Source organism: Gadus macrocephalus, chromosome 12 (genome assembly GCF_031168955.1).
Source record: "Gadus macrocephalus chromosome 12, ASM3116895v1".
Classification (NCBI taxonomy): Eukaryota; Metazoa; Chordata; class Actinopteri; order Gadiformes; family Gadidae; genus Gadus; species Gadus macrocephalus.
Window position 1 is genome coordinate 25,044,244 of NC_082393.1, and position 24,868 is coordinate 25,069,111.

The 24,868-nt window shown below is 50.3% G+C and overlaps 4 protein-coding genes and 1 long non-coding RNA gene across 6 annotated transcripts in view; 2 read left to right on the top strand and 3 right to left on the bottom strand.

Moving 5' to 3' along the window:
• The first annotated feature begins 644 nt into the window (after window positions 1–644).
• Window positions 645–4,702, top strand: peak3 (PEAK family member 3). The gene is made up of 4 exons (XM_060066586.1): window positions 645–980; window positions 1,602–1,759; window positions 2,472–3,055; window positions 3,227–4,702. Exons 1-4 carry the CDS (start codon window positions 907–909, stop codon window positions 4,256–4,258), a joined length of 1,848 nt encoding a protein of 615 aa, XP_059922569.1. The 5' UTR covers window positions 645–906; the 3' UTR covers window positions 4,259–4,702.
• On the bottom strand, window positions 4,513–10,813 carry oaz1a (ornithine decarboxylase antizyme 1a). The gene is given in 6 exon segments (XM_060066587.1): window positions 4,513–5,142; window positions 6,486–6,571; window positions 6,909–7,084; window positions 7,633–7,719; window positions 7,721–7,787; window positions 10,624–10,813. Coding segments are annotated over 6 exon segments (666 nt in total). The 5' UTR covers window positions 10,743–10,813; the 3' UTR covers window positions 4,513–5,011.
• On the top strand, window positions 10,372–10,766 carry LOC132468788 (uncharacterized). Its single transcript, XR_009528267.1, has 2 exons — window positions 10,372–10,491; window positions 10,574–10,766. It is a non-coding gene; the product is annotated as an uncharacterized LOC132468788 (long non-coding RNA).
• Window positions 10,814–13,212: 2,399 nt separating the features above from the next.
• On the bottom strand, window positions 13,213–14,755 carry amh (anti-Mullerian hormone). Its single transcript, XM_060067386.1, has 3 exons — window positions 14,589–14,755; window positions 14,112–14,531; window positions 13,213–13,848 (listed from the first exon to the last, which is right to left on the bottom strand). The coding sequence occupies exons 1-3, from the start codon at window positions 14,674–14,676 to the stop codon at window positions 13,445–13,447; spliced, it is 912 nt and encodes a 303-aa protein (XP_059923369.1). The 5' UTR covers window positions 14,677–14,755; the 3' UTR covers window positions 13,213–13,444.
• A 1,411-nt stretch (window positions 14,756–16,166) lies between these two features.
• dot1l (DOT1-like histone H3K79 methyltransferase) overlaps window positions 16,167–24,868 on the bottom strand; it is a 31,871-nt gene continuing 23,169 nt past the window's right edge. Inside the window, exons 26-29 of one of the 2 annotated variants that reach the window (XM_060067385.1) lie at window positions 24,378–24,454; window positions 23,141–23,893; window positions 21,206–22,003; window positions 16,167–20,195 (exon numbers count right to left, since the gene is read on the bottom strand). In XM_060067385.1, the coding sequence (XP_059923368.1) occupies window positions 21,348–22,003; window positions 23,141–23,893; window positions 24,378–24,454 (1,486 nt within the window). In that variant the 3' untranslated portion in view covers window positions 16,167–20,195; window positions 21,206–21,347. The remainder of the gene's footprint in view (window positions 20,196–21,205; window positions 22,004–23,140; window positions 23,894–24,377; window positions 24,455–24,868) is intronic. The other variant, XM_060067384.1, reaches the window with a different exon arrangement.

The following is a 24,868-nucleotide window of genomic DNA, read 5'->3' on the forward strand; positions in this document are numbered from 1 at the left end:
AAATGACTAATAGTGGGAAACCTGAAGTGCGGAAATATGAACTTTGATATAGTTTGAAAACGACAACTTTCCTTTTTAAAGAGGTCATCTCAAAGATTTTCATGATAAATAAATGTCTGTTACCCCACTATCTATGGTTGAGCGAGGCAACATCATGCAGATAGAGCCTATGGCCATCATAGCCCCTGGGATTATGTCATTCGGTGTGACAGTTTTACCGCTCATCACCCAAGGTATAAGAACAGAAAACAAAACTGGTGGCTTCCTCAAACTTAAAATTAGAATAATTAATACTAATAGCATACCTTTGTAGAGGTTAAAAGACTTTCAAATACATAAATGGCAGTAATAGTGCCTTTGCTAATACAATTCTTACCAAATGAAGGACTCAGGTTGACATATCTAGGATTTGGTAATTTCTTAACTGAAGGAAATGATGAAAGATTTTTGAAAATACTTTGTTGGTATAGCTTGTTCCTCATTTTTTTCAAACTGAGGTTAGAAGAGCGACGGCAGTTAGGCTTTTCCGTTACCAACCTCAACTCAGCAGAGAGAGAGAGAGAGAGAAGGAGAGAGAGACACCGAGAGACAGAGAGACAGAGATGCAGAGAGAGAGAGGGAGAGGCAGAGAGAGAGAGAGAGAGAGAGAAGGAGAGAGAGACACCGAGAGACAGAGAGACAGAGATGCAGAGAGAGAGAGGGAGAGGCAGAGAGAGAGAGAGAGAGAGAGAGAGGCAGAACCAGCCAGAGTGAGAGGGGAATAGTTCAAACAGGGCATCAGTATGACCTGCGGCACTATACCACAGTGAGACACTGACACAAGGCTCCGTGCTGCTGTATAAACTGGATCCACAGCGTTTCGGTTCTCAACCCAGTGGAGGGGGAAGCAGTCACCCGGTCTTCCAGATGGAGTGGGGTGGGAACCTTCGCCCTACGAAGACACGCTCGGGCCCCCCAGCACTGCCCGCCAAGCAGCGCAGGTAGGTCGTCCCCCCCCCCCCCCCCCGCCCACCACCCCCCGCTGACCTCGGCTGGGGGTTCTGCATCGCTGAACACCATCGCCGTGACGACCCTCTCCTCCTCCTCCGGTTTTTTGGTTCTGTGGGATGAAACCAAACAATTGTTCAATGGATGAACGTAGCCTGTATTATATGTTACACATTAAGAAATATAGGATGTAAATAGAGATAGAGCGGATGCAAGGATCCGTCTGAGAGTGTGTTGTGACGGCTGTGCGGACATGTTCTCAGCATTAGAAAGCCCGCTGTCTTTAGATAACCCTCGACATGGCCAATGACAAGGGAGATGTGCTCATATCACGACCCTAATGAAAGTTACGCAAAAGGGAATGTCGTCTCCACACCTGCGGTCGTTAACCCCGATGAAGGGCGCAGCAGTGAACATGAGCCAGGGATTCTAAACCGTACTCATAGCCGTCATGAGCCCATGGGACCCAAGTCCCTTTGTTTCCCACTAATCAATGTGCTGTGTGTGTGTGTGTGTGTGTGTGTGTGTGTGTGTGTGTGTGTGTGTGTGTGTGTGTGTGTGTGTGTGTGTGTGTGTGTGTGTGCGCGTGCGCACGTGCGCGTGTGCGTGTGCAGGAGCATGTACTCCGAGGGTTCCAACGTGGACATGGACTGGGGGATGGTGGGGCTGCCCAGCCTGGCCGGCCTCCAGCTGCTGGACCAGCCGGACCCAGACGTGTTCCTGGAGGGGGTCTGCTGCCAGGAGGCCCAGTGTCCCCTACACAAGGGCTCCGGTGAGGTCAAAGGTCATAGCTCAGGGGGTCGGCCATGACAAGCGGGGGGGGGCCAAAACAGCAATGTCTGGGATCAACCTGCTTAGACATTTACAGTTATATTAACATTTACATTCAGGGCAGTCGCTCTAGCGTGTCGCTCTATTGTGAGTCGCTCTGGTGTGTTGCTCTAATGTGCGTTGCTCTAGTGTGCGTTGCTCTAGTGTGCATTGCTCTAGTGTGTGTCGCTCTGGTGTGCGTCGCTCTGGTGTGTTGCTCTAATGTGTGTCGCTCTATTGTGTGTCGCTCTATTGTGCGTCGCTCTGGTGTGTTGCTCTGATGTGCGTCGCTCCAGTGTGTGTCTCTCTCTGAGTGCCGCCCTGCCCTCTCTGCGGTTCCTCTTTCTCATGAACCACAGGAGGAAGGAAGTTACACCTAAGAGACACATTTCACACCCTGATGATCAGACATCCTAGGCGTCTTCATCAAGCGCTGAAAATACGAGCCGCATTCATACACATGATAGTATGACTATCGTGTTGGCATTACACTTCATTCAGACATTCAGAATATAAATAAACGCCCGCCGCCAATATACTGGCAGTGGGTTGTAGAGTTTAACAATACAATAGACCCCCTGGTGCTTTTAGCTCTTGTAGAATGTCTACTGTTTCCTATGAGCATCTAATGTGAAAATGACCATTCATTGACGTGCTCACTCTGAAATCCGCAGTCTCCTCCTGCTGTCATGAGGACGAGGTTTTCTCAGAGGGCTTTCCCCCACCTGTCCCCCGTAAGAAGCTGGTGCGCGCCATGTCGATGCCCGAGGGGTGCACCCCGCCTACTGCCCCACAACGGCCACCTAGGCCCCCCGTGTCGGGACTCAATAAACAGCTCACCGACCTACGATGCTTCGACAACCCGCTCTACATGTTGTCGCCACTAGAGAGCGCCATTTCCCCGGAGCGCAGTGAAGCGCAGACAGCAGCCACAGCGAATCCGCTTCTATCGTCCGACCCCAGCAGTGACACCACGCCCCTCTCTCAACTGTCGTTTGACACACCGGACGAGCAGGTGCTGCCGTACCTGTCGAGCGAGGCCGCGGGGGTTATCATCGCGCAGAGACATCTGTTGTTCCTCCGAAAAGCTGCGGACGCCTTGGAGTCCGACCTTTTGATGCTAGGGGAGGCTGGCGGGCTGTCATACTCACGGGAGGACTTCCAGCTGTGTGACGGATATGAGCCCAGGCAGATAGGAGATGACGTCTACATCAAACTGCACTGCAAAAAGTTTCCAAACAAAGTACTGGGTGCAAGGGTAAGTCCATACTGCAACAACTCCCAGTATCTTTGGCTAGTTAATTAATCGAACATGTACATTGAAATAGCATATTATAATGGGCATGACAACCACCCACTGTCAAACATCTCCAGTATCTAATGGTTACTCAAAAATACTTAATTGGCAATTTTGCATTTTTACATACAGGTGTACAATCCAGATAACCGTTCGGCTCACTCCGTCCCCCAATCGCCGCACGTCAACCTGCGACAAGTCCTCATTAATTTCTCACCTAGTAGAACACAAGAGGAAGCAGCACAGCCAGACTGCACACCGCCAATGCGGCCACTGGGTGGCAGTCGTGAGTTTGTTGACAGCCAACTGGTTTCCCCCATAAATAACTCTCCGACTATTATAGAGTTATTGGAGAGGGGACATGCTGTGAGTGTTGAAAGAGATTTTCCTCAAGCCACACTAGGGGACTTCTTTCAGGGCCGCTGTGCCAAGCAAACCTCTGATCCCGCGCTATATGCGAAACAGCTGTGTCTCCTGTTGCTGCAGGTGGCCACAGGCCTACAGCCGCTGTGCAGTAACGGAGCAATGTACACAGAGTTGAGACCGTCCAATGTTTTCCTTGTGTGGCCCAGTAGGGCGCCAGCCGCGTCCGACAGAGCAGAAAGTAGAATGGACGAAGAACGAGACGCGGGTGAAGACAATGTTAGAGCCGCGGTTCAGACGCACTGGGAGAGAGTAGGAGCGCCTCGCGTGGTTCTCAACAACACACCCTATAGGGCCTCTTCCAAACATCACACCGTGGCCTCCACCAACACCCAGATCGGAGGGCTGATTCTCCAAGGCCTCTCCTCTGTCAAGCGGGGCTCGCTTCCAAAATCCACCAGCGATCCATACACTGAGAGACTGCTGGATCTGGCGGGATGGCTTCAGGACGAGAGCGCCGCGCTGCCGCTGTCACACACGAAGACCATCCTCCAAGCCCTCCTCTGGGGGCCCCGGGCCCAGCTCTTCACCTTCCACATCGGCTCGGCCACGTCCACCGTCAACTCCTGGCTGACCATCAGCCGCAGCCTGCTGGTGCTGAAGATGGCCGAGAAGGGCCTTCTCCAGGCCGGGCCGCCCATGGACTGGGAGGCGTGCCTCCGCCTCAGGTACTTTGCGTCCTGTGACGCCGAGGAGTTGAGCAGTGCCTCCGAGTGCCTAGCGCTCCTCCGAAAGCTATGAAATATTTAGAATATTTAGGTTTGATACATGTATTTTTCATAATTTATGGCAATGACCTGTATTAAGTTACACTGAAGATGACGTCACTGGCCTGCCACACTAGCGTGGCTGTTTATAAGCTGCGAGTCTTCTGATCATGCGCACCACCGCTGCTCTACATTTTTGTTTTGCATCGCATAAAACGGCGTTGAAACAATCTAATAAACAAACGCCTTTGCATCGGCAGTGTTGAAATAAGGGGCTCATGCGACTGCTTTCCAATCCCAAGTGACCATTTTTATTTAGAACAGTTACAACAAGCACATTTCTGACCAGAGAGCCTGAACAAATTGAAATCCATGCACATATTGAAAAAAAAATATATTAACATGAATCAATAGTCGTCAATGACATGAATGACATGTAGGATTTCCCCATTAGGACGACCTTGTAGAGATGATCATTGGGTTGCATCAAAAGTGATGTACAGGAATTTAAGCACTACACATCACAGAGAAAATAACTAAAACAGGATAATTTCAAACAGATGCTTAATTTATATTCCTGGCCTGTAACATCTTAATCATCATTGCAATACAGCAGATGGTAGCTAGAAATCAAAACGAACCTGAACGCCTTTCACAGGAGAGAAAAATAAACACTGAGCGGGAAGTATATTCACCTTCAACAACATTACAAATTTAAAACGGGAGGGGGGGGGGGATTCTGAAGCCAAACAAAAACAACGACAGTTAGAATGGTAAATGGGGTCACTTAATCATCGTCAGAAGAGTCTCTCTCCATGGTGTAGGCCATGAAGAAGGCCTCAGGACGGGCCGGGACGAGGGGGTGACCCGGTCTCACAATCTCAAAGCCCAGGAAACTGAAGGTGCGCACCAAGGTAGCTGAGGGAGAGGGGGGTACAGTTAGCACGAGGCCGGGCTGTGGCCAGGTACCCCACCATTCAATACAATTCTTTAGGCCTTGATTCGATTCGATATCGATATCGATATTGGTTAAATTGCTTCGATATCGATTCAATAATACGTGCGGATGAAAAAAAAATAACTAAATGTTATTTAGAATTAACCATTTCAAAATGAATTAACCATTTCAATGTTCTTTAACTAGCAAAGAGGGAATACACCATTGTATAGTTTTGTTCCTGAGCTAAACTTGCAGCATAAAAGTAATAATCATAACATGGACAAATGTAAAAGGGCATGTACATCTAGGCATACTCGCTTCTAGATTACAATGACTGAGCATGCTTCTCTTTTTATCTTTTCTGAATCGAAATTTAGTCGAGAACAAATAAATTGCAGTGCATTGATGAATCGATATTTTTACCCAGCCCTAGATAACACTATGAGCCCAGGACTCTGAATCACATCCAGGCCGATTGGAATCACAATAGACAAAGTGTCAAGGTGACGTGGAACAGGTCCACGATGCTTCCATCAGTAAACGGTCAATGGACTGCATAAATAGAGCGCTTTTCTAACCAGTGGCCACTCAAAGTGCTTTACAATATTGCCTAACATTCACCCATTCACACGCCGACGGCGGTGGCAACGACGCAAGGCGACAGCCAGCTCGTCGGGAGCAGTCCAGGTGAGGTGCCTTGCTCAGGGACACCTCGACACTAATAGTCCACACTTCCCAGGCCTATATATTGAATATATTATCTGTATTGTTCATTTCCTGAATATCCCTCCCAGGTTTGATCAAGTGTCATCTTTTCTTGTCGGTGGCCTTTAAAATGTGGTTTCTAATCTTTACACAACCTTGATTTGAAAGGCAGGCTTAACAATCGGTACTTCAAAAGTCTAAAGTGTACCGCACTTAAAAATGAATCTATTACTTTGTGTGGCACTATAAAAAGAAAACATGGGTGAACTATTAGGTCCAAAGTATACACAGGCATAATGGAGCCGGTTTAAGCTGAGGTAGCTTATTCAAAGTTGGTTTATTGGTTAACCAAGCGTTGTGTACCTGTTCGAGGACGCCTGACCTTTGTTTTCCAAGACTTGGAGAATAGTCATAAATCGATCCAGAGTTAACTCTTTCCGTAGCCAATCCCACACAGAAGGTTCTACGCTGGGAAGGGTCATCTCTTTGACCGCGGATCAGAGGTGGAACCTTTTGACCATGTAGCGGCGGGTATCTACACCAGGGCGGGTATCTACCCCAGGGCGGGTATCTACCCCAGGGCTCGCACCGAGTGCGTCTGCCGGGCGGGGCTCACCTCGGTCGTCCCGGTTCTTGTGGAAGCAGACGAACACGTGGTCAGCCTGCAGCTTCTCCTCCGCAAACTCCAACAGAAGCGCCAAACTGAGGGAGAAGAACGACGGTTGGAGGGGAGATATTATACCACCAGGTGCGAGCGTGGTCAGCCATCACAAGCCATTCTTTTTTTTTTTTTTATGTGCAGCTTCTGAAATCGCAGGTGGGCGTGTCCACCTAGATGGGTGCTGGGTCGAGCAGCCTCCCAGCCTACCTGGACTGTTGCAAACCTTGCTCAACTATCTGTCATACATCTAGGTGGACACGCCCCCCTGTGATGTCAGAAGCTGCACATTTTCAAAACAGCTTGTAATGGCTAATCACACTCGCACCTGGTGGTACAATATGTCCCCTTTGAAAAAAATCTCTGTGGGTGCGGGCTCACCTGTCCTTGCTTCCCTCTGGGAGGGGCCCGGGGAGGATCTCGATGTAGAGGTTCCCCCCTTTCAGCGCCACCCTCCAGACACACTTCTTACACTCAGCGCGGCGGGGCTCAAAGTGGAGGAAGCGCACCCTTCCGTTGGCGGGAAGGGGCTCCTCCAGAACCAGCAGCTGAGCGTCCTGGAGAACAGAGAGAGGGAGGGACAGGGAGTCAGCCTACAGAGCTGGTGTGTGTGTACCAGAGGGACAGGGAGTCAGCCTACAGAGCTGGTGTGTGTGTACCAGACAGGGAGTCAGCCTACAGAGCTGGTGTGTGTGTACCAGAGGGACAGGGAGTCAGCCTACAGAGCTGGTGTGTGTGTACCAGAGGGACAGGGAGTCAGCCGACAGGGCCATGAAAATGTCTGCCAGTGTGTATATAGTGTAGAAAGAATAAAGTTGTATCCGTCTAGGATAGGGATAAGTGCCTAAAACTCATTTGATCGAAAATGGCGGGGAAAGAACCTGTGAATTAAGCTAGGGACACCAGGGATTTATTGTTTAGAGACAAGATAGTGAGAGGACAGCTTGTGAAGCGCTACGATGGATGGCTATCGAGGTTGATTCTGATAGCACAACAGACACAGGCCTGGATCAGATTGTGAAGCAGATCTGCATCCTTTAGAGAGGCCGAGGCAGGGGTTAACAACATCCAATCAAAAACAAACCCTTTTCCCCATTGAACTCACCGAGTAGAAAAGCGTTGCAGAAAGATTGCGATCCCGTTGATCATTCCCTCGCCCACCTGGGATCTTCAGGGGTGGGTGAGGGGCATCAGGAGCACCACTGAGGCCCCGCACACAGGTGACTGCTGCGGGGCGAGCACCTCCGGGGACTGGAGATGCTGGAGGACGGCGACAAGGAGGGGAAAAACGTAGTCGTTAGGGTCAGGAGCGCCGTCGTGTTTACAGAGGCTGAGAGGAAGGGGCGGGGACTCGACTGCACACGTCGTTGAACAACACAACATGTAGGAGACGTGCCCCGGGCTGGCTTCACTCGTTACACAACAGCGGGACAATGAGCATGCGCCGCCGCTTCATCTGCGGTGACGCAATCTGTTGGCACGACGGAGAAAAAAAAAAAAAAGCAGAACATTGTTTTCTTTGCTTTCGACACTTTCCGATGCCACAGAAGCGTGAAGACTTACGACTTGATAAAGGGGGGCACCGTGTACAATGGAAAACGTGCCCGGGTAACATTTTAACCACAGGTTGGATGGTCACGTCGGTGGCAAGAAAAACACTGCCACCCTATGTACCTGCCTGCTCTCTGACCCACTTTAGGAGACGGCAGCAGGGGAGAAAACAACAGATTATAAAAGCTGTCCCGACAGCCATTTTGATTTAAGAGGCCAGTAAATGCATTAAGAAATTGACCTAGCCTTGTGAGGCATGCATGTCTCTGCAGCCTGCGGTGACAGCGTCGCAGGCAGGTCCCCTGCCCCCCCCCCCCCTAAAGCTCCACCAACAGCACGGCCGCCACGGCAACTCAAACTCACAGACGGCCGCTGACGCAGACGCCACCGCCTTGCTATATTCAGAGCGGACGTGCGAGAACCCAAAGGAGGAAAGCCATTGTCGCCCTCGCGCTTCAACTCCCGAGCCCGTATGCATTATTCACGGCCGGCTCAGAGGAGCCCGGCTCCATATTACATAACAAGATGGAATTCACCACAGTGAACACAGGAAGCGGGCAGCAGCCTGGGAAGCCTCTGGCCGGGGTCACTGCAGTACCTGGCCAGCGGCCACCAGTGATTCTAGTCCCAAATCCTCTTTGTCTGAAAATTAAACCCCTGTTGACATGGCCGAAAGCATTTGAGAATGCTTGTGTGCAAAGTGGGCAACGCACACAACACAACCTTACCGGAAGAGTCATCTCTGCTAGGACAGCTGCTCGGGTCACATGGTGCAGGGATGAGGGCTGCTTGCGTAACCACGCATTTTTTGTTTAAAAGATTATTCCACGAAGCTAACAGATAATGACACGCGTTTTAGATAGGTAGATTAATTCATTAATGCATTTGGTTGATGAGCACTGATGGCAAGTTGTGAGTTCAAACCGAATTCATTTGTATCATTTGTAGAAATGTAAATGCTTTTTCACCATGGGTGCGTTTTACTTCTGCATAGATAACCACTGGGTGCACGTGACATCTGTGATCTTTATAACTAGAAGATTACCGATCGTACAAATGATCACATTGGTATATCAGAAATTAACAGGAAACTTGGCCTCTACTGTGCCATGTTTGGAGAGCTTCTAGTATTAACCGGTAGATAGACGTGCAAACCGACGACGTGGTTACCTATTACCTAACTGTTGTTTATACCTGAGAACTAGCTGTCCACGAAGGACTATAATCCAACCGCAACACTCGAACGTCACACTTCAACGCAAAACAGGACAGGTCCACGTCGACCAACATGTATGAATTCCTTCTTCCTTCCTACATTATTTCCCCTTAGCGCTACAGATAGCAGGGGGACATTTCCACTAATATTAAGCTCGTCTAATTGTCGAACCTGACGAAAACGATGAAGCCCATTTCATGTCAGGACATGAAAGCAAACCGCGCTAATCAAAGCCTGCGCAATCGGGCGTTATATTCGGTAACTTAACGAGCGCAACCATCACGTTTTTACATCTGCACATCTAAACAACAAGCCGATTTTTGCATTAATTGCTGTAATCGCATTGACTCTGAACCACATCATTAGATCGGCACATATACGGGATTTTTGTGTGGTGGATTCAAACGCGTTTCGAGCCAATAGGATACACCGTATACCCATAGCCCGAAGCTACGTGACGCACATGCGGGGGAGATGGAAAAACACTGATACACAAATATCCATCGATTGGAAATCACACTAATTGCCTTCAAAACGTCGCAGTCGTGCATTTCATACATGAACATAACGATACTGACACGGCCCTAACAGAGTCCACGGATTCATCCGAGGACAACACAGGCTCTGGGTTGGGGTTTGATTGACACATGTGTTTACTTTCCGTCCACAACACCACCAGCAGTCCGGGGTAGCAGCTAGCCAGTCAGATAGCTCAGAGCCCCGACCTGACGGCTCATCTTCCTATATAAACACACTCTGAACCCGTTGGTTCGTTCACCCAGTACCCGGGACGTTAACACCTCACCCCACGGTGGGCTGCATCACCCCCTGCAGTCATAGAGCATGTTAGCCTGTTAGCCTGCTAGCGGATTAATAACCAGAGGTTAGTATCGGTCAAACTCTGCTCAAAACAAATCAAAGAGCCACAATCCTCTAAATTAAAGTCTTTATTGGGGTTTTAAATGGTTTAAGGCGGACTACTTCAGCAGCTTAGACATAAGAACCATAAGTAGCGTTGATGGACGACGTTTCCCCGATCATTTTGACGAGCCGATGTAAACAAGTCATGAGCGTTCAGGGAGATCTCCGGCTCGGAGTGAAGGCCTCGGCGGCTAGGGCGACCGGGGCCGGGGCTGGAGCTCCAGGGACACGTACCTCTCACTCTCCCTGGACACCTATCTCTCACTCTATGAACACGTAGCTCTCACTCTCTCTGGAAACCTACCTCTCACTCTCTCTGGAAACCTACCTCTGGACCTATCTCTCACTCTCAGAACAGGTACCTCTCACTCTCTGAACACGTACCTCTCATCCTCTGTGGACACATACCTCTCACTCTCGGAGGTGACACTGGGCTTCTCGACGACGGGCATCTCGACGGAGTGTCTCTCTTTTTCTCTAACGAAGCAGTGGCTATTCAGTATCGTCTGTAGGTGTGATTTGACCATCCGCCCGACCTCCTCTCTCAGATACTCTCTGTTCGCGTCTCTCAACGTACTGGAGGGGAGCGAGCCGCCGCAGCGGATTTTGTAAGAGAGGAGTGGCCAGGGGGCCGTGACGTCACTCGCACGGATAATGACATGACGTCATGTGTTCTACTTCGATTCACGGACTAATAATGTATATATATAATAATAATAATAATAATAATATAATACTATTATAGTATTATAAATAATATAATTATCATAAAAAAGAATCTGTTTTATTATTATTACGTAATCATAGCTTTTCACAATCTTGGGCTTTTATCCCGTGTCTCGGATATTTTTTGTCTGCATTTTTGTCATGTTATGCTCTGTGTGTACCGGTATGCGATCACATGTGAAATGCAACACAACACACAGAAATATATTTATCTGTGCATGGAGTTGCTAAATGAATTGTATGTATAGTATCCTATATCTGGTCTCAGCAGCCGTGGTAAAACCAAAAACACGAGCGTTAACAGTAGCTGCGGCCGCCATGTTCCTTTCCAACAGCCGTCATCTGCGCCTGCCCGTCAGCCTGTCACAGCGCGTGGTGCACTGAGTTCGAGCCCTTTTAGTTATACGGTCAAAACATGAGCGCAAATGTTCAACATTGGTAAGATCCTTCCTTTTATTTCCGAATACATGTGTAATCTACGTTTTTTTTGTCGGTTTTTCTTATATTTTCAAAGTACACCTGCCAATGCAATGCATGAGGCAAGTTGTTATTAAAATAGAGACGCAACTGCATTGAGTGTGTGTGTGTGTGTGTGTGTGTGTGTGTGTGTGTGTGTGTGTGTGTGTGTGTGTGTGTGTGTGTGTGTGTGTGCGTGTGCGTGCGTGTGTGTGTGTGTGTGTGTGTGTGTGTGTGTGTGTGCAATGTGCATATCTTTCTTGAATTATTGAAGCAAAACCCAAATCCTCACCCTAGAATAAACAAGAAACAAGTTGGAAGAAAGTAGTTTAAAGTCACCAAAAGTAAGTAACACGTGCTTACTGTTATCATAACATGATATGACAGATTTGTTTTGCAACGAAGCTGACAGTCCATCTGTCCTTAGTGTCTTATGAGCGGATCCTGTCCATCGAAAGTCTGAACGACGTCGCTAACCCATGGAAGGGTTTCACCATGAACCGCTGCATAGCGGTGGCGCTGCTCGTGGTGTTGGTGAGCTCCAGTATGAATGAACTACACGGTGAGTTATTCTTTCATCCAGAGAATGCGCCATGTAGGCTGTGAAAGGCAGTGAGAGGGATAGAGGCTAGGAAATTGTATAAATAGTATAGATCAACGTGTGTTTGCGTCTACATTTGTATTGCACATGTTGAATTTCACGGGAAGTAGGAGTGGGTTGGTGGTGCAGGAACATCGGTGGCTTCAATATGCGCGTAACTTGGGGGGCGGAAACACTTGAGGAGGTGCAAGGTTTTGATCTTAATTGAGTGAATATTCGATGCAATGAAACCATCCGATTCCTGGCATGTGTAAGGCATGCTATCTTAAAGGGGTGATGTCATGGCACCAGGTGTGGGCACACCTAGTGGTGGCGTGACATCACCCCTTTAATAAAAGCTGATTCTGATTCAAACTGAACTCTAAAACCCCCTTGATGTGCTTGTAGAAGCGGTGGATTACGTCTACGAGGAGACGTACCAGGGTGTCCTGTATGTAGGAGGTCTGGAAGGCTCCAAGGTATCCATACGGCACATGACAGCAGTCCCACACAGGTGAAGGAGCAGCGCTACAGAACATACCCAGCCTAAAGCGCTCCGTGTGTGTGTTTGTGACTCCAGGGGTCGTTGTGGTCCAGTGTTCTTGGTTGGTGGGGAACGGAGGAGGTCGGAGTGATACGACGGAGGAAACGACCAATCAGCGGGAGGGTCGTGTTGAGGCCCAGGACTAAAGAGTGATACGAACCGCCCTAGGGATTTCATTTATGGAGATATGTATTGGTTAGAGCAGAGGCTATGTATGTCATGGATTTAATTGGACCCACTGTATGTCACACTGGTGTTTATTAATAAAAGCCATTAAATAGTGCTTTCACATGTGTTTTGTTTGTTTCTGGCTGTTGAAATACAGTTTATATAACTTTTTGTCAAATAAAGATATAATAGACACATGGTTGTTAAGCAAAGGGAAGAAAAAAAACGGTATTTTTTTATTCTGAGTCACAAAATTGTACACAAGTTACAGTCAGAACAAATGTCAATATGTATATAAATGATAAAACGTGAAGACATTTAAAAAACGAATCAAGTACATCAAATATATATCAACATTATTTTATAACATGTGATAACAAGCGCGTCATTACTATTTCATCCTTCTCTAAATGAGGGAATACAAATATATTATAATGATGTAGTTCTGAAAAAAATGAAATTGTCGACCGTAAATGAACAGACTATACATTGCTGTCATCGTAAGAGAACCCTTCCATAAGAACAAGTGTTATTACTAGTTACAATGCTAGGTTCTGTATCGGTAAATACTCGGTATCGGCCGATGCTCAAGTTCAGGAATCGGAATCGGGAAGGAAAAAATGGAATTGGAAAACATCTGTACGATCTATTTCAGTCAAGCCTCGGAAGGGTACAATGTATTCCTTAACCGCCTTGCTCGTAACGCCAGCACAAGAGGTGTACAACGCTTCAGTCGCGACAGTCAAGGCGGTTCTTCAGCGGCAGCCACATTCTTTGGCAAACATGTTTTCCTTGACGTGGCTGAGGGTGGTCCCGTCATCCATAAGTTCCACCACCCGCAGGGAGTCGTAGGCCACCGGCACGCAGCACACGGAGCTGTCCAGCAAGGCGCCGCTCTGGATCTGGTCAAAGATCACGACGGCGTGGTTGGTCGGGTTGTGCAGGGGGAAGCTGCACACCCCGGTGCATTTTTTGATAGAGGCCCTGCAGGGCGACAGCACATACGTTTCCAGTTGCATATAGTGTTCCTGCACCCTACAGATGTTGCTCTCGCTGGCCTGACCGGCTCTGGCGGCTCGCAGGCCTCTCTGGATCTCGTAGGCCTGCGATACCGTCTGTAGGGCTAGCATCAGCAGGAAGGCTCTGTACTGGAGCTCTCCTGGAAGGGGGGGGCAAGATAGGATGGAAACCTTAAGTCTACGCAGTGTCAGAATCAATCACTCAAAGTCATTCGCTGCGAGGTGATTGGAATCCCGATACAGTAAAAGTATATGTAAGGATTAAGGGTTATTCCACGTATACCAGTTACCAATACCAACTATGACTACATACATCTTTGAGCAATTTCTTTTTGTGTTTTTTGAGAAGACACCTCGCACTGACCAACGCTGCGGTATGAAGAGTAACCCCTGAAGGCCTCACCTGCTGGTCGCACCTCCCTGGGAAGCGCACTGAGAGCCTTGAGGCGCTCCAGGCTCCGAACGGCCTTCTGCTCCACCGCCACCTCCCCCATCAGCACCTCCACCTGCTGCTCCAGCGTCCCCAGCTTCCTCCGGAGCTCCTCCAGCAGGTCCGGCGGCAGGGCCAGCTCTCCCCCGCGGCCCAGCCGCCGCACCGAGCGGAGGGGCGGGAAGGAGAAGAAGGTGGGCGAGGAGGAGTTGAGCAGCCCCACCAGGAGCGTCTCGCTGGAGGCCGGCCCCAGGGCCAGGCTGGGCAGGGACTTCAGGGACGGCAGCTGCACCCTCAAGGAGACGGCCTCCCCGGGGGGAAGGGGGAAGACGTCGCCCAGGAAGGCCTGGAGCTCCCGCAGGAAGGAGAAGGCGTCCGAGGGCTTCTCTGCCCCTGGGAGGACCAAAGGAAAATGAGTGGTGGACAACGGTTAGAATTTGTAATAAATACACTCTCCTGAAGACACCGGGATGGTGTAGGAAGGAAGGGCAGGAACCGGTTCTTTGTCACCCACAGGAAATGGATGGCGGGACAACATAGCAGAACAACAAAGTTACACACAAATGTCTTTCAACTATAAAAGTCTCTCCAGACTTCCGAATGCTTGTGTGGGCATAATCCGACCTGCAGATGGGGCGTCCACGCCCGTGTCTGGCCCCTGTCCGTCCGCCCCGGGTCCGTCTGGGAGCTGCTCGGGGAGACCCTCCCCACACCTCAGCAGGAGCCACGCCAGGCAGCAGCACGCACGCAGAACGGCCAACATGCTTAATAGATAGACCTGCGACGTGTCTCTGGCTCTGCCTGAGTCCCTTGTTTTTGGGCCAGGCTCAGGGGATGTCTTCTTTATAAAGACACACACACACGCCTTCTTATTGAAAAAAGCCCTGTCCTTGGATTGGACGCCAACACCCTGGCGTGTTGCAGACTTCGGCGCTCTACGGTACCGTCTACCCGTTAGAACAGCACATGCTCTCTAGGTTTATCTGCGATAAGAGCAGGGAATAAGGAAGGAGAAAAACATCACAAGAGATGTTGTTGGAGGGACACTGAGCTCTCATCCCTCCAGCTAGCTAGACTCCGCTGAGCGGCGGTGAGAACAGCGTCAAGACCGAGGGATGATGGGAGGAATGGTTAAACACCGGCCACACTTTGAAACTGTGTTGACACTTTTCGTGGATCCCACGAAACAGGTTGATTCTATGGCTCAATGACCAGCTTCATGTAAACTAGGTAACACATAGGTGATTAGTTGGTGACGAGTGAATACGTTTGCCAATGATTCAAATGGGGTCAGGATGAAATAGCATTTTGGTTTTAAAAATAAAAGAATCTTCCATACAACCGTGCATGGACCGACTTTCAGTTAAATTAGGATTTATGAACAATTACACAATTATATGTATAATGTTCAAATAAGACCTTGATCAAATCCTAGTTGATTGGATCCCATTTTTATTATACCATATGGATTGAAGTGCCACAAAGTATCTCATCCACAGTTGCATAGAGAACCTCTCACAGCTGCTCCATTGTGTTCAGTCTACCAAGGCCTCCCGAATCTCAGAGTGGTGGAAGCCAAGAGATAAACTCAAGGCTTTGGCACAGAGTCGCATACATCTTGGGTAACCAATGGCATCCACTGTGTACACATTGCACAGCCCTGATCCGCAATGTGGGAGGAAAAAAATATGTTACAGCTTTACAATTGGTTTAGAAAAAACAATAATCTATCAACATTTACAAGTGTTGAAACGCATGCACACATAAAAATAGCTACCCAAATCAGGGTAATTAGGTTTAGCTATTTCTACACAAGGGATCCAAGTGATCCAATTCCCCAGGCTAGCCATGACTCGACCAAACCTTTAATCATTGGTAGGCTAGTTTTTACCGGTTCCTCCCATGCTGTCATCACTTCAGTTATTACCTTCCTGCCTATTTGTCATCAACATGACGAGAAACCGTCAACAGGGCCTTGTCATTCCCCAGACACGGCCCACCCCAAGGAGTGGAGACTGAGGCAAGTAATTTATATCAAACCATTTTAATAATAATAATCATAAAAAGCAAAACAAAACATTTCAATTCGTCATTAGAACATCTTAAGATAAAAGCACCAACACCAACTAGCAAGAATATCTCCATGGAAACCCCCAGGGCGTTTTGGAACCTGGGTTTGCCTTTATTGCAGCTCAAGCCTGCCCTCCACTATACACACCTGTAGTAAAACCAACACTTACCCTACGTTAAGGACAGGCCACTATACACAGGTCTCCTGTATTAAACCACTGCTCTTCCTACGTTAAGGACAGGCCTGGCCCCACTATACACAGGTCAGGTGTTCTGAAACGACAGCATCTCCTACGTCAAGGACTGCAGCAACTGAATCGCTCCATCTCTAATCCCACCCAGAGCTCTGGTCCTAAAGCGAGGCGTTTGGGACAGAAAAGGCCTTGGCTGAAGTGGCCTGATGTACGGGTCAGGGAGAACACGTTGTTTCGTCAAGGAGACGTAGCACGTGAGGTCAAAGGCGCTTTTTTTCGAAGGCCAATCGTCAGGTGACTGTGCGATGCTGGCTGAACGCCGGCTGGAGAGGCGCCAGACAGCCTCTCCACATGACCCCGCGACAGCAGCGTAATGCAGTCGTTTGGTGGGTTGCATTGTAGCATAATTTCAAGCAATCAAGAGTTCTTCCTGAGTGTAACCTTTGGCAGGATTCAAAATAACCAGCCACTTGTATTGCTGCAGCGCTCTCTCTCGTCACAAAGACGGAGAACAGAGCGGAGGATTTTACGCGCGTCGCGCTCGACCGAAGAGGGACCTCGGCGACAACTCCGCGTCGCTTTGCCTCTATATAGGAGGCGACGGCGAACAGGAACAGGGTTTAAAACAAAAGGAGTAAACCAAAAAGGAAGAAGCGCTCACGGCTACCAAAACAAACGTATTCTCTCTCGCACATACATCGCCCCAGCCGTTGAGATAGTAGGACGTTTGAGAGATGGAGCATCGGATAGTCACCAGACAAGCTGGGTTGAGCGTCACCAAACCATGCTCCTTTTGTAGCACACAGAAAACAGGAAAGGAGAACTTTCTCAATAGCTGCATGTTCCTTGTTTTAAGTGAAGGAGAGCACCGCGCTGTCAACACAAGTAGTATTCAAAGTCGATCAGCGTTTTGAGTCAAAACGTAAAAGCTTAATACAGAACAACAGAACTCGTATCAAACACCAGGTATAAGAAATATCTGAACAGTGTCAACAAGATCCTACAATTACAAAAGACCTCTCAGTGCTGGGAACTTAAGATCGGCTATGGGTTTTGAAAAATGATTTAGTTTTTTTTTCTTTTTCAACTAGAAAAAGAACCCCCTCACAAACACATTGGTGTTCACAGATCAACCAAACCCGAGTCTAGAGGAAAGCACTACCAATCAAAAGCTTTGATTATCCTTTGGACCAATCATGACGTCTGTTGCTAAACTGAACGAAAACCTGCTTCCTCTCAACAGACTTTCTGTTGGACCCGTTTACCGTTTTCCAACTGACCCTCGGAAATCAGTAACAGGCGTGGGTTCAAAGTACAGGTTCACTATTCAAACCACCGTGATGACGTCACAGACCCGCTGTCACCAGACGTGGCCGCCGTCGAGCGAGGACCGGAAGTGGGCGATGAGGCTGAGGTTTCGTTTTGTATGCACCAAAATAAAATTATTATTAAATGATATTTATTATTTGGAAAAAAAGCACCATTTTCCTCCCGCACAATCTAATATGGTAAAAAGAAACATAAAACCCACGTTAAAACGGCTGACACATTTCAAGATGATTCCACCACTAGATTCTGGTTAAAGGTTGGGTATGGAATTCTCTTTTTTGGCCATTTTTAAAAAAAAAATTGAAATCGTTATCATAACCCACTGAGTTAGAAGTACTGACATGAAAATTAAACAAGTCAATCATCTGTGGAACGGGCAGGGCTCGAAAAACTCCAGCCAATGATTTCCAGAACCACCGAGTGGCATTTGACAGTAAGTACGTCAATCAAACGGTCGTACTGCACTCCCCCTCCCCCCGCGCGACCCCTTCGTGCACGTACTCAAAGCTCGTGACACAGAGCAAGCTTCTGTTTTTTGTTATCCTGCGGTAGCTACTGGAGCTAGCTAACTAGCTAATGGCTCGCTCTCGCGCATCTGTGTTCGCGCTCGTGCATGATTGCGCGTCCATGTACTTGGAATGGGTGGAGTCAGAGTCAGCGTTGAAGGAGAGCGGGTAGGACCATTTGAGTTATGCATTTTCAAAATCTGCTGGCGTTTCGCAAATCCCATACCCAACCTTTAAAGTCACACCATCGATGGTCAAACTAATGGGTATGTTAAGATGGTTATCTAATTTGGAGTGTACAGCAAATATTACGACCAGCCTTACCATAACTCTTATCTCCAATTCACTTATATATTCATATATGTATCTATATATATATATATATTTATATATATATCCATTATTTTTTAGAATGACAACAGACAAAAGGAGCCAACAATAACATATGTACAAAACAGTGTGTCGTGTTCATAAACCAAATATCTCGAGAACATAAAAACTATTTCGGGTGAAACGTGACAGTTGGTTTGAAAAAGGAAACGAGAGGGAATGCCACAGCCTTATACGGGCGTAACGGGATCTGGAGGAAGCTGCTGCAGGCGAGCTTTACCTAACCCTCGTTGTCCAGTCCACAGTCTTGTTAGGGCGAGAGGAGACAGAACAGAGGAAATGCCACTAGTAGGTGGCATTTCAAAACAAAAGTCCCTGTATACAAGCAGCACCAAGTGTACTTATTTGTCTTAACTTACTTTAGATGTTTTCAATATTGAATAAATAAGTTCAGGCACAGTCTGGAGATAGCACCATTGTTTTTTTTTTTCAGACTGTCAAGTAGACACTATTGCATTCTACTTTATCCATCCAATTTAGGATTGATAAAGGGGGGGGGGGTGGGGGGAAATATACCAAAAAGACTGTCAGCATAAATATAATAATCTAAATTATACACAATTGTACAGTCTAATATTGAATCCCATTCACAGTACAAACACTGTTAGAAAAATAACTTAGAAAATTAAAAAGCCAAACAAAACAAAGTGTGACAACAGTCCAGTAGTACGGTAGTCCTTGTTGCTTTTGGATTCCCAGTGTGAGGATGTGGATGTGTGTGTGAGCGTGTTTGCGTTCGCGTGTCTGTGTGCGTGCGCGCGCCTGTGTATGCGTGCATGCCGGTTTGCTGCTCAACTGAACACATGACTCGTTAGAGTCCCAGAATGTTTGGCTAGAGTTGCAGGTTCGGCTCACGTTAGGAGTACGGAAAGGGTTTTAGTTGGTGTCCGAGTGGATGGGGTCCTCTATTGATGGGCGAAGTCAACATGAGAATTTGTTCCCAAATTCTATCCTCATAGTGAGATGCGATTTCACACACTTTTTGTTTCACTGACCAATCAGGAGCCTGACTTGTGGGGACGAGGCATAACGAGTGGGAGGGGCTTAACAGACGGATCAGTGATGTGATTGGACAATTCTGAAGGCTATCAAGGGACTCCTGGATCCACCTCACGAATAGAAAATATTCTATTCAATTAGAAGAGGATTCATTGATTCTTGAATAATTAAATGCACCATTCAAGCAAAATCAGAGCCATGGGTTAATCATGACAAGACAAAAAATAATACCAAACTAGTTCTTAGAGCACCGCAATGTAATGTTACGACAAAGTTCAATTCCTGTAAGCACCACCAACTACAGACACATCTGTATTCATCTCGACATAAATTTCATCCCTTGTAAGCATGATTTATGCTTTGGAAGTCTGCGTGCGTGTCTGAGAATGTGCGTGTTTGCCTGCGTGTGCGTGTGTGTGTGAGAATAGAGTGGTGCAGACGCGTTACATCCCAGTCCGGTGGCCGGTCTCGAGGCGGTGGGTCTGGAGGCGTTCTGAAGCATCGGTAGGTACGGTGAGCGTCCCGGTTGCATAGGTTCACGTTGGGTTGAGGTAGTTTTCATCAGTTACCTGCGACGGCACAGGGGGGGGGGGGGGGGGGGGAGAGAGAGACACAGCGTCAGGCCACGAGAACTTGGGGGCCGGTGGCCGCCAGGCCTTTTGAAAACACACCCAGGTCAAGGTTGAGTCAGGATGGACGCACTCACAAGGAGTAGGAAGCTGAAAAACAATCAATCTGCTAAAGCGGTGGTTTGCTGTGGGAGATGCGAGACAGGTCAGAACTAACATGGGGGTCTGCTTTCAAGCCTCTGCTTTGACCATTAGATCAATGATCAAGAGGAGGAAGACATGACCGGTCTTATGTACTCACAAGGAGTAGGAAGATCAATCAATCAATCAATCAATCAATCAATCTTATGTACAGTCAGCTTAATGCCTGGTCTTATGTACAGTGGGTTTAATGACTGGTCTTATCTACGGTGTGTTTAATGACTGGTTTTATGTAAAGTTAGCTTAATGACAGTGGGTTTGGCATACAACTCGTGGGGGGCTTCTGTTCCTTCTGCTGTCACAATTATCACTCAACATTCATCACCCGATTGTACGGCTCCTTCCTGGTGTGGATATTGCATTTCACTGAGGATTTGTTAAACTAATCTAATCTTGTAATACAACAAGCACTCTGACAACCAATGAGTGTTTAGCACGCTAACTCTAGCGTACTTTTGGCTTGGCTCTAGCTATTGGGCTGTTATCATTGGAAATGAACCAGTTCAATTTATCCATTTCCCAATATGTGCTAAAGTGCCATCTGTCACAAAAGTGTCAACCAATAACTCTACTTTGATATTGAATAGGAACATGGGATTAAAATCAATGTTGTTTTACAGAGCAATGATCAAAACCACATTTACATTAGATTTAAAACACAAACCAACCAAAGAGAGGCCAGGCTGTGTACTCTGTACCACTGTGTGCGTGTGCAAGAACTGTCGCGGGGATTTCACATGCGGGGCGGACCCCCATGAAGCGAAGTGTATCGCCAACGCTGCCATCCGTTCAGAACCCTTCAGACTCACCCTGTTCTGAGGCAGAACCGCGGGGGGCCAGAGCCAGACTCACTGTCCCTCTTCCTCTGATTGCTCGACAACCACCTGGGCTCCTCCACCCCGCCCCGCCTAAACCCCCCCCCCCCCCCCCCCTCGCACCCCCCTCCCCGCCCTATCTGGGTCGGTTGCCGGAGAGCTGCGCGGCACCTTGGGAGCCGGTCACACTCTGAGTCCTCCACGCGCCCGCCCCAGCCCCCGCTGAGCTGCTGGCGGGCGGAGGGGGGGGCGGGCGGGGGGGGTAGTGCCCCGAGAAGGGCCGAGCAGAGGAAGAGGCGGAGGAGGAGGAGTGGGAGGCTGTGGCAGCGGCGGCGGCAGCGGACACAGAAGCAGGGGGGATGGTGGAGGAGGAGAGGGAGGAGTGAGCTCGCTGGTGCTGCAGGGAGGAGTAGTGGGAGGAGGGGGCGCATGACGAGGGGGGGCCTGCGAGATGGAGGTGTGGCGCCGAGGAGGCGGGCGCGGGGGCCGCGCAGTGCAGCGGCGGCGGCAGGGAGCCGGTGCCCCCGCCGGACTTGGAGGGGGGGCCCTGCAGGACCGACTGCGTGCGGCCCTGCTGTGCCTGGGACAGGGAGGAGGCGGAGCCCGCAGCCAGCCGCGCGGAGCCCGCAGCCAGCCGCGCGGAGCCCGCCGGGGGGGGGGCGGCGGCGTGCTGCTGGGCGGGGGCCGAGGCGGAGGAGGCCAGGCCGAGCAGGGGCCCCAGGCCCCCGGGGACGGGCAGCGCGCTGCCGAACTGATGGGACGACACGGAGGGCGCCACGTGGTGAAAGATACCTGCGGAGCACACACAGCAGGGAGCAGGGGGGGAGCAGGGAGAGGACAGAGAGGAGGAGAGAGAGAGGGGGGAGGAGAGAGAGACAGAGAGGAGGAAGAGAGGGGAGGGGGGGGGGAGAGAGGGGGGGGGAGGATGAGAGGGGAGGGGGAGAGAGAGAGGAGGAGAGAGAGGGACAGAGAGGAGGAGAGGGGAGAGAGGAGGAGAGGGGGAGGAGGAGAGGAGAGAGAGGAGGAGAGGGGGAGGAGGAGAGGGGAGGGGGGAAAGAGGGACAGAGGGGAGGAGAGAGGAGGAGAGGGAAGGGGGGGAGAGAGAGAGAGAGACAGAGAGAGGGGGGGACAGAGGGAAGCAGGGGCTGAAGCAGGTTTTGCAGAGCAGCAAGCGAGTTGTGCAAGCCCCGGCAGGGCTTGCACAACACCAATCAGCGTTGCCATGGCGACAGCGCTTCACAACAAAAGCTTTTAGCGACGTGACATGTTGCATGCAGATTGGACTGACAGACTCCAGCCGACGCACCCACAGAGAACGTCGACCATCGACTTCAAATACGAATTGACGAGTTCCTTTTAGTGTCGAGGTGAGAGACGTTTTCAGTGGGCGGCTCCAACGTAAAGTAAGAAGCAGCGGGGGGGTGGGGGGGGGGTTAATGCCAAGCAGCGCGAGCGCCAGCCGGGTTGTCAGTCAGTCCGTCCATCAGTCCATCAGTCAGTCAGTCCGTACATCAGTCAGTCAGTTAGCCCGTCCATCAGTCAGTCAGTCAGTCCAGACCGACACGGGGTCTGGCTGTACCGTCCACGTGGTTCCCATGCCGACCCTTCCCCTCCGCGGCGCCATAGAGCTACGTCCTCAGAGCTCCATCCCTGGACCCCCTAAAGGGTCCTGGGGGTCCTAACCCTGAGCCCTAAAGGGTCGTGGGGGTCCTAACCCTGACCCCTGACCCCTAAAGGGTCGTGGGGGTCCTAACCCAGACCGTCGTGGGGGTCCTAACCCTGAGCCCTAAAGGGTCGTGGGGGTCCTAACCCCGACCCCTACAGGATCAGGGGGTCCTAACCTTGACCCCTAAAGGGTCGTGGGGGTCCTAACCCTGACCCCTGACCCCTAAAGGGTTCTGGGGGTCCGCTCGGCGCTGCTCCTCTTACCTCCCGCCGCTCCACCGGCCAGCCCGGCGCTGGAGAAGCCCCCCATGGAGCAGTGGCCGTTGACCAGCCGCGCCCCGCTGTTCACCGTGGGCGCTCCCGTCTGGGCGCCGAACAGCGACTGCAGCACGGTCGGCCCCCCCAGGGAGAACTGGGCCCCCAGGTACTGCCCTCCCGGCCCCGCGGCCGACGAGGCCGCCGCGGGCCCGCCGCCCGCCTTCCCGCTCCGGCCGCCGCCGCCGCCCCCGGCTCCGCCCCCGCTGGCGGCGGCCATGAACAGGTTCTGGCCGGCCAGGCCTCCGCCGCCGCCGCCCTTCAGCTCCCAGTCCCGGGACCCCTTCTGCTTCTGGAAGCTCTGGCGCTGGTCCAGACCGCCGCCGCCGCCGCCGCCGCCCTGCGACCCTCCTCCACCACCACCTCCTCCACCCCCTCCCCGGAGCACCACCTCCTGGCTGAGGAAGGGGTTGGAGGAGGAGAAGGTGGCCGCCTCCCCCTCGCTGCCCCTCCGGCCCTGCTGCTGCTGCTTGTGGTCCGAGGAGTCGGGGTCCGGGCCGCGGCAGGGGGCCCCCAGGCCGAAGGGGGAGCCCCCCTGCCTCATGTCGGAGCCCGGGTGCTTGGGGTCGGAGATGGGGGAGAAGGTGGACTTCCACTTGCTGGTGGAGCAGAGGGAGGAGGAGGAGGAAGAGGAGGAGGAGGAGGAGGAGGAGGAGGCGTCGCTGCCGGTGCTGTGGCCACTGCTGCCACCAGACTTCCTTCCTGGGAGGAAGGAGAGGAGGAGGTGAGAGCCATCCCTGTGAGGGGGTGAGTGAGTGAGTGAGTGAGTGAGTGAGTGAGTGAGTGAGTGAGTGAGTGAGTGAGTGAGTGAGTGAGTGAGTGAGTGAGTGAGTGAGTGAGGGTTACCTGCGTGCGTGAGTGAGTGAGTGAGTGAGTGAGTGAGTGAGTGAGTGAGTGAGTGAGTGAGTGAGTGAGTGAGTGAGTGAGTGAGTGAGTGAGTGAGTGAGTGAGTGAGTGAGTGAGTGAGTGAGTGAGTGGGTGAGTGAGTGAGTGAGTGAGTGAGTGAGTGAGTGAGTGAGTGAGTGAGTGAGTGAGTGAGTGAGTGAGTGAGTGAGTGAGTGAGTGAGTGAGTGAGGGTTACCTGCGTGAGTGAGTGAGTGAGTGAGTGAGGGTTACCTACCTACGTGCGTGCGTGCGTGCGTGAGTGAGTGAGTGTTTTTCTGGGTTCTCCCGTCTGGACACTGACCTCTCTCTCCTCCCTCTCCGGTCCTGCTGGGACCGTCTCTGCTCTCCAACGATATGGTGGCAATCTTCCTTTCAATTCTTGGGGAAAAAGGAGGAAGATACACTTAAAGGAGCATTTCACCGGTGGAGGCATGAATATGTGTTGAAATCGGGTCCTATATGTAGTCGAATAATAAAATAAAATTATATTTGGTGCCGTCTTGACCGAGAAAAGGCAGAAAGTGACTTTCTGGCGCTTGTGGATTGAAGACAACAACTCCCACCATGCACCACGATGCACAGCTTCGCTGGCCACTCCCGCTGATCTAGATCAGCGGGTCCCACCCCCTTGTGCTTGTAGTCTTACGAGAATCCTCCCCTCTTACACTTCCTATTTACTTCTACGCAAAAATCGTCATATTGCGTCATCTTAAACAGGAAGTGATGGAGATCGATACGGATCTCTCCAGTCTCTCCAGAAAATAAGGGAAGGATGCACGACGATTCAAAAAT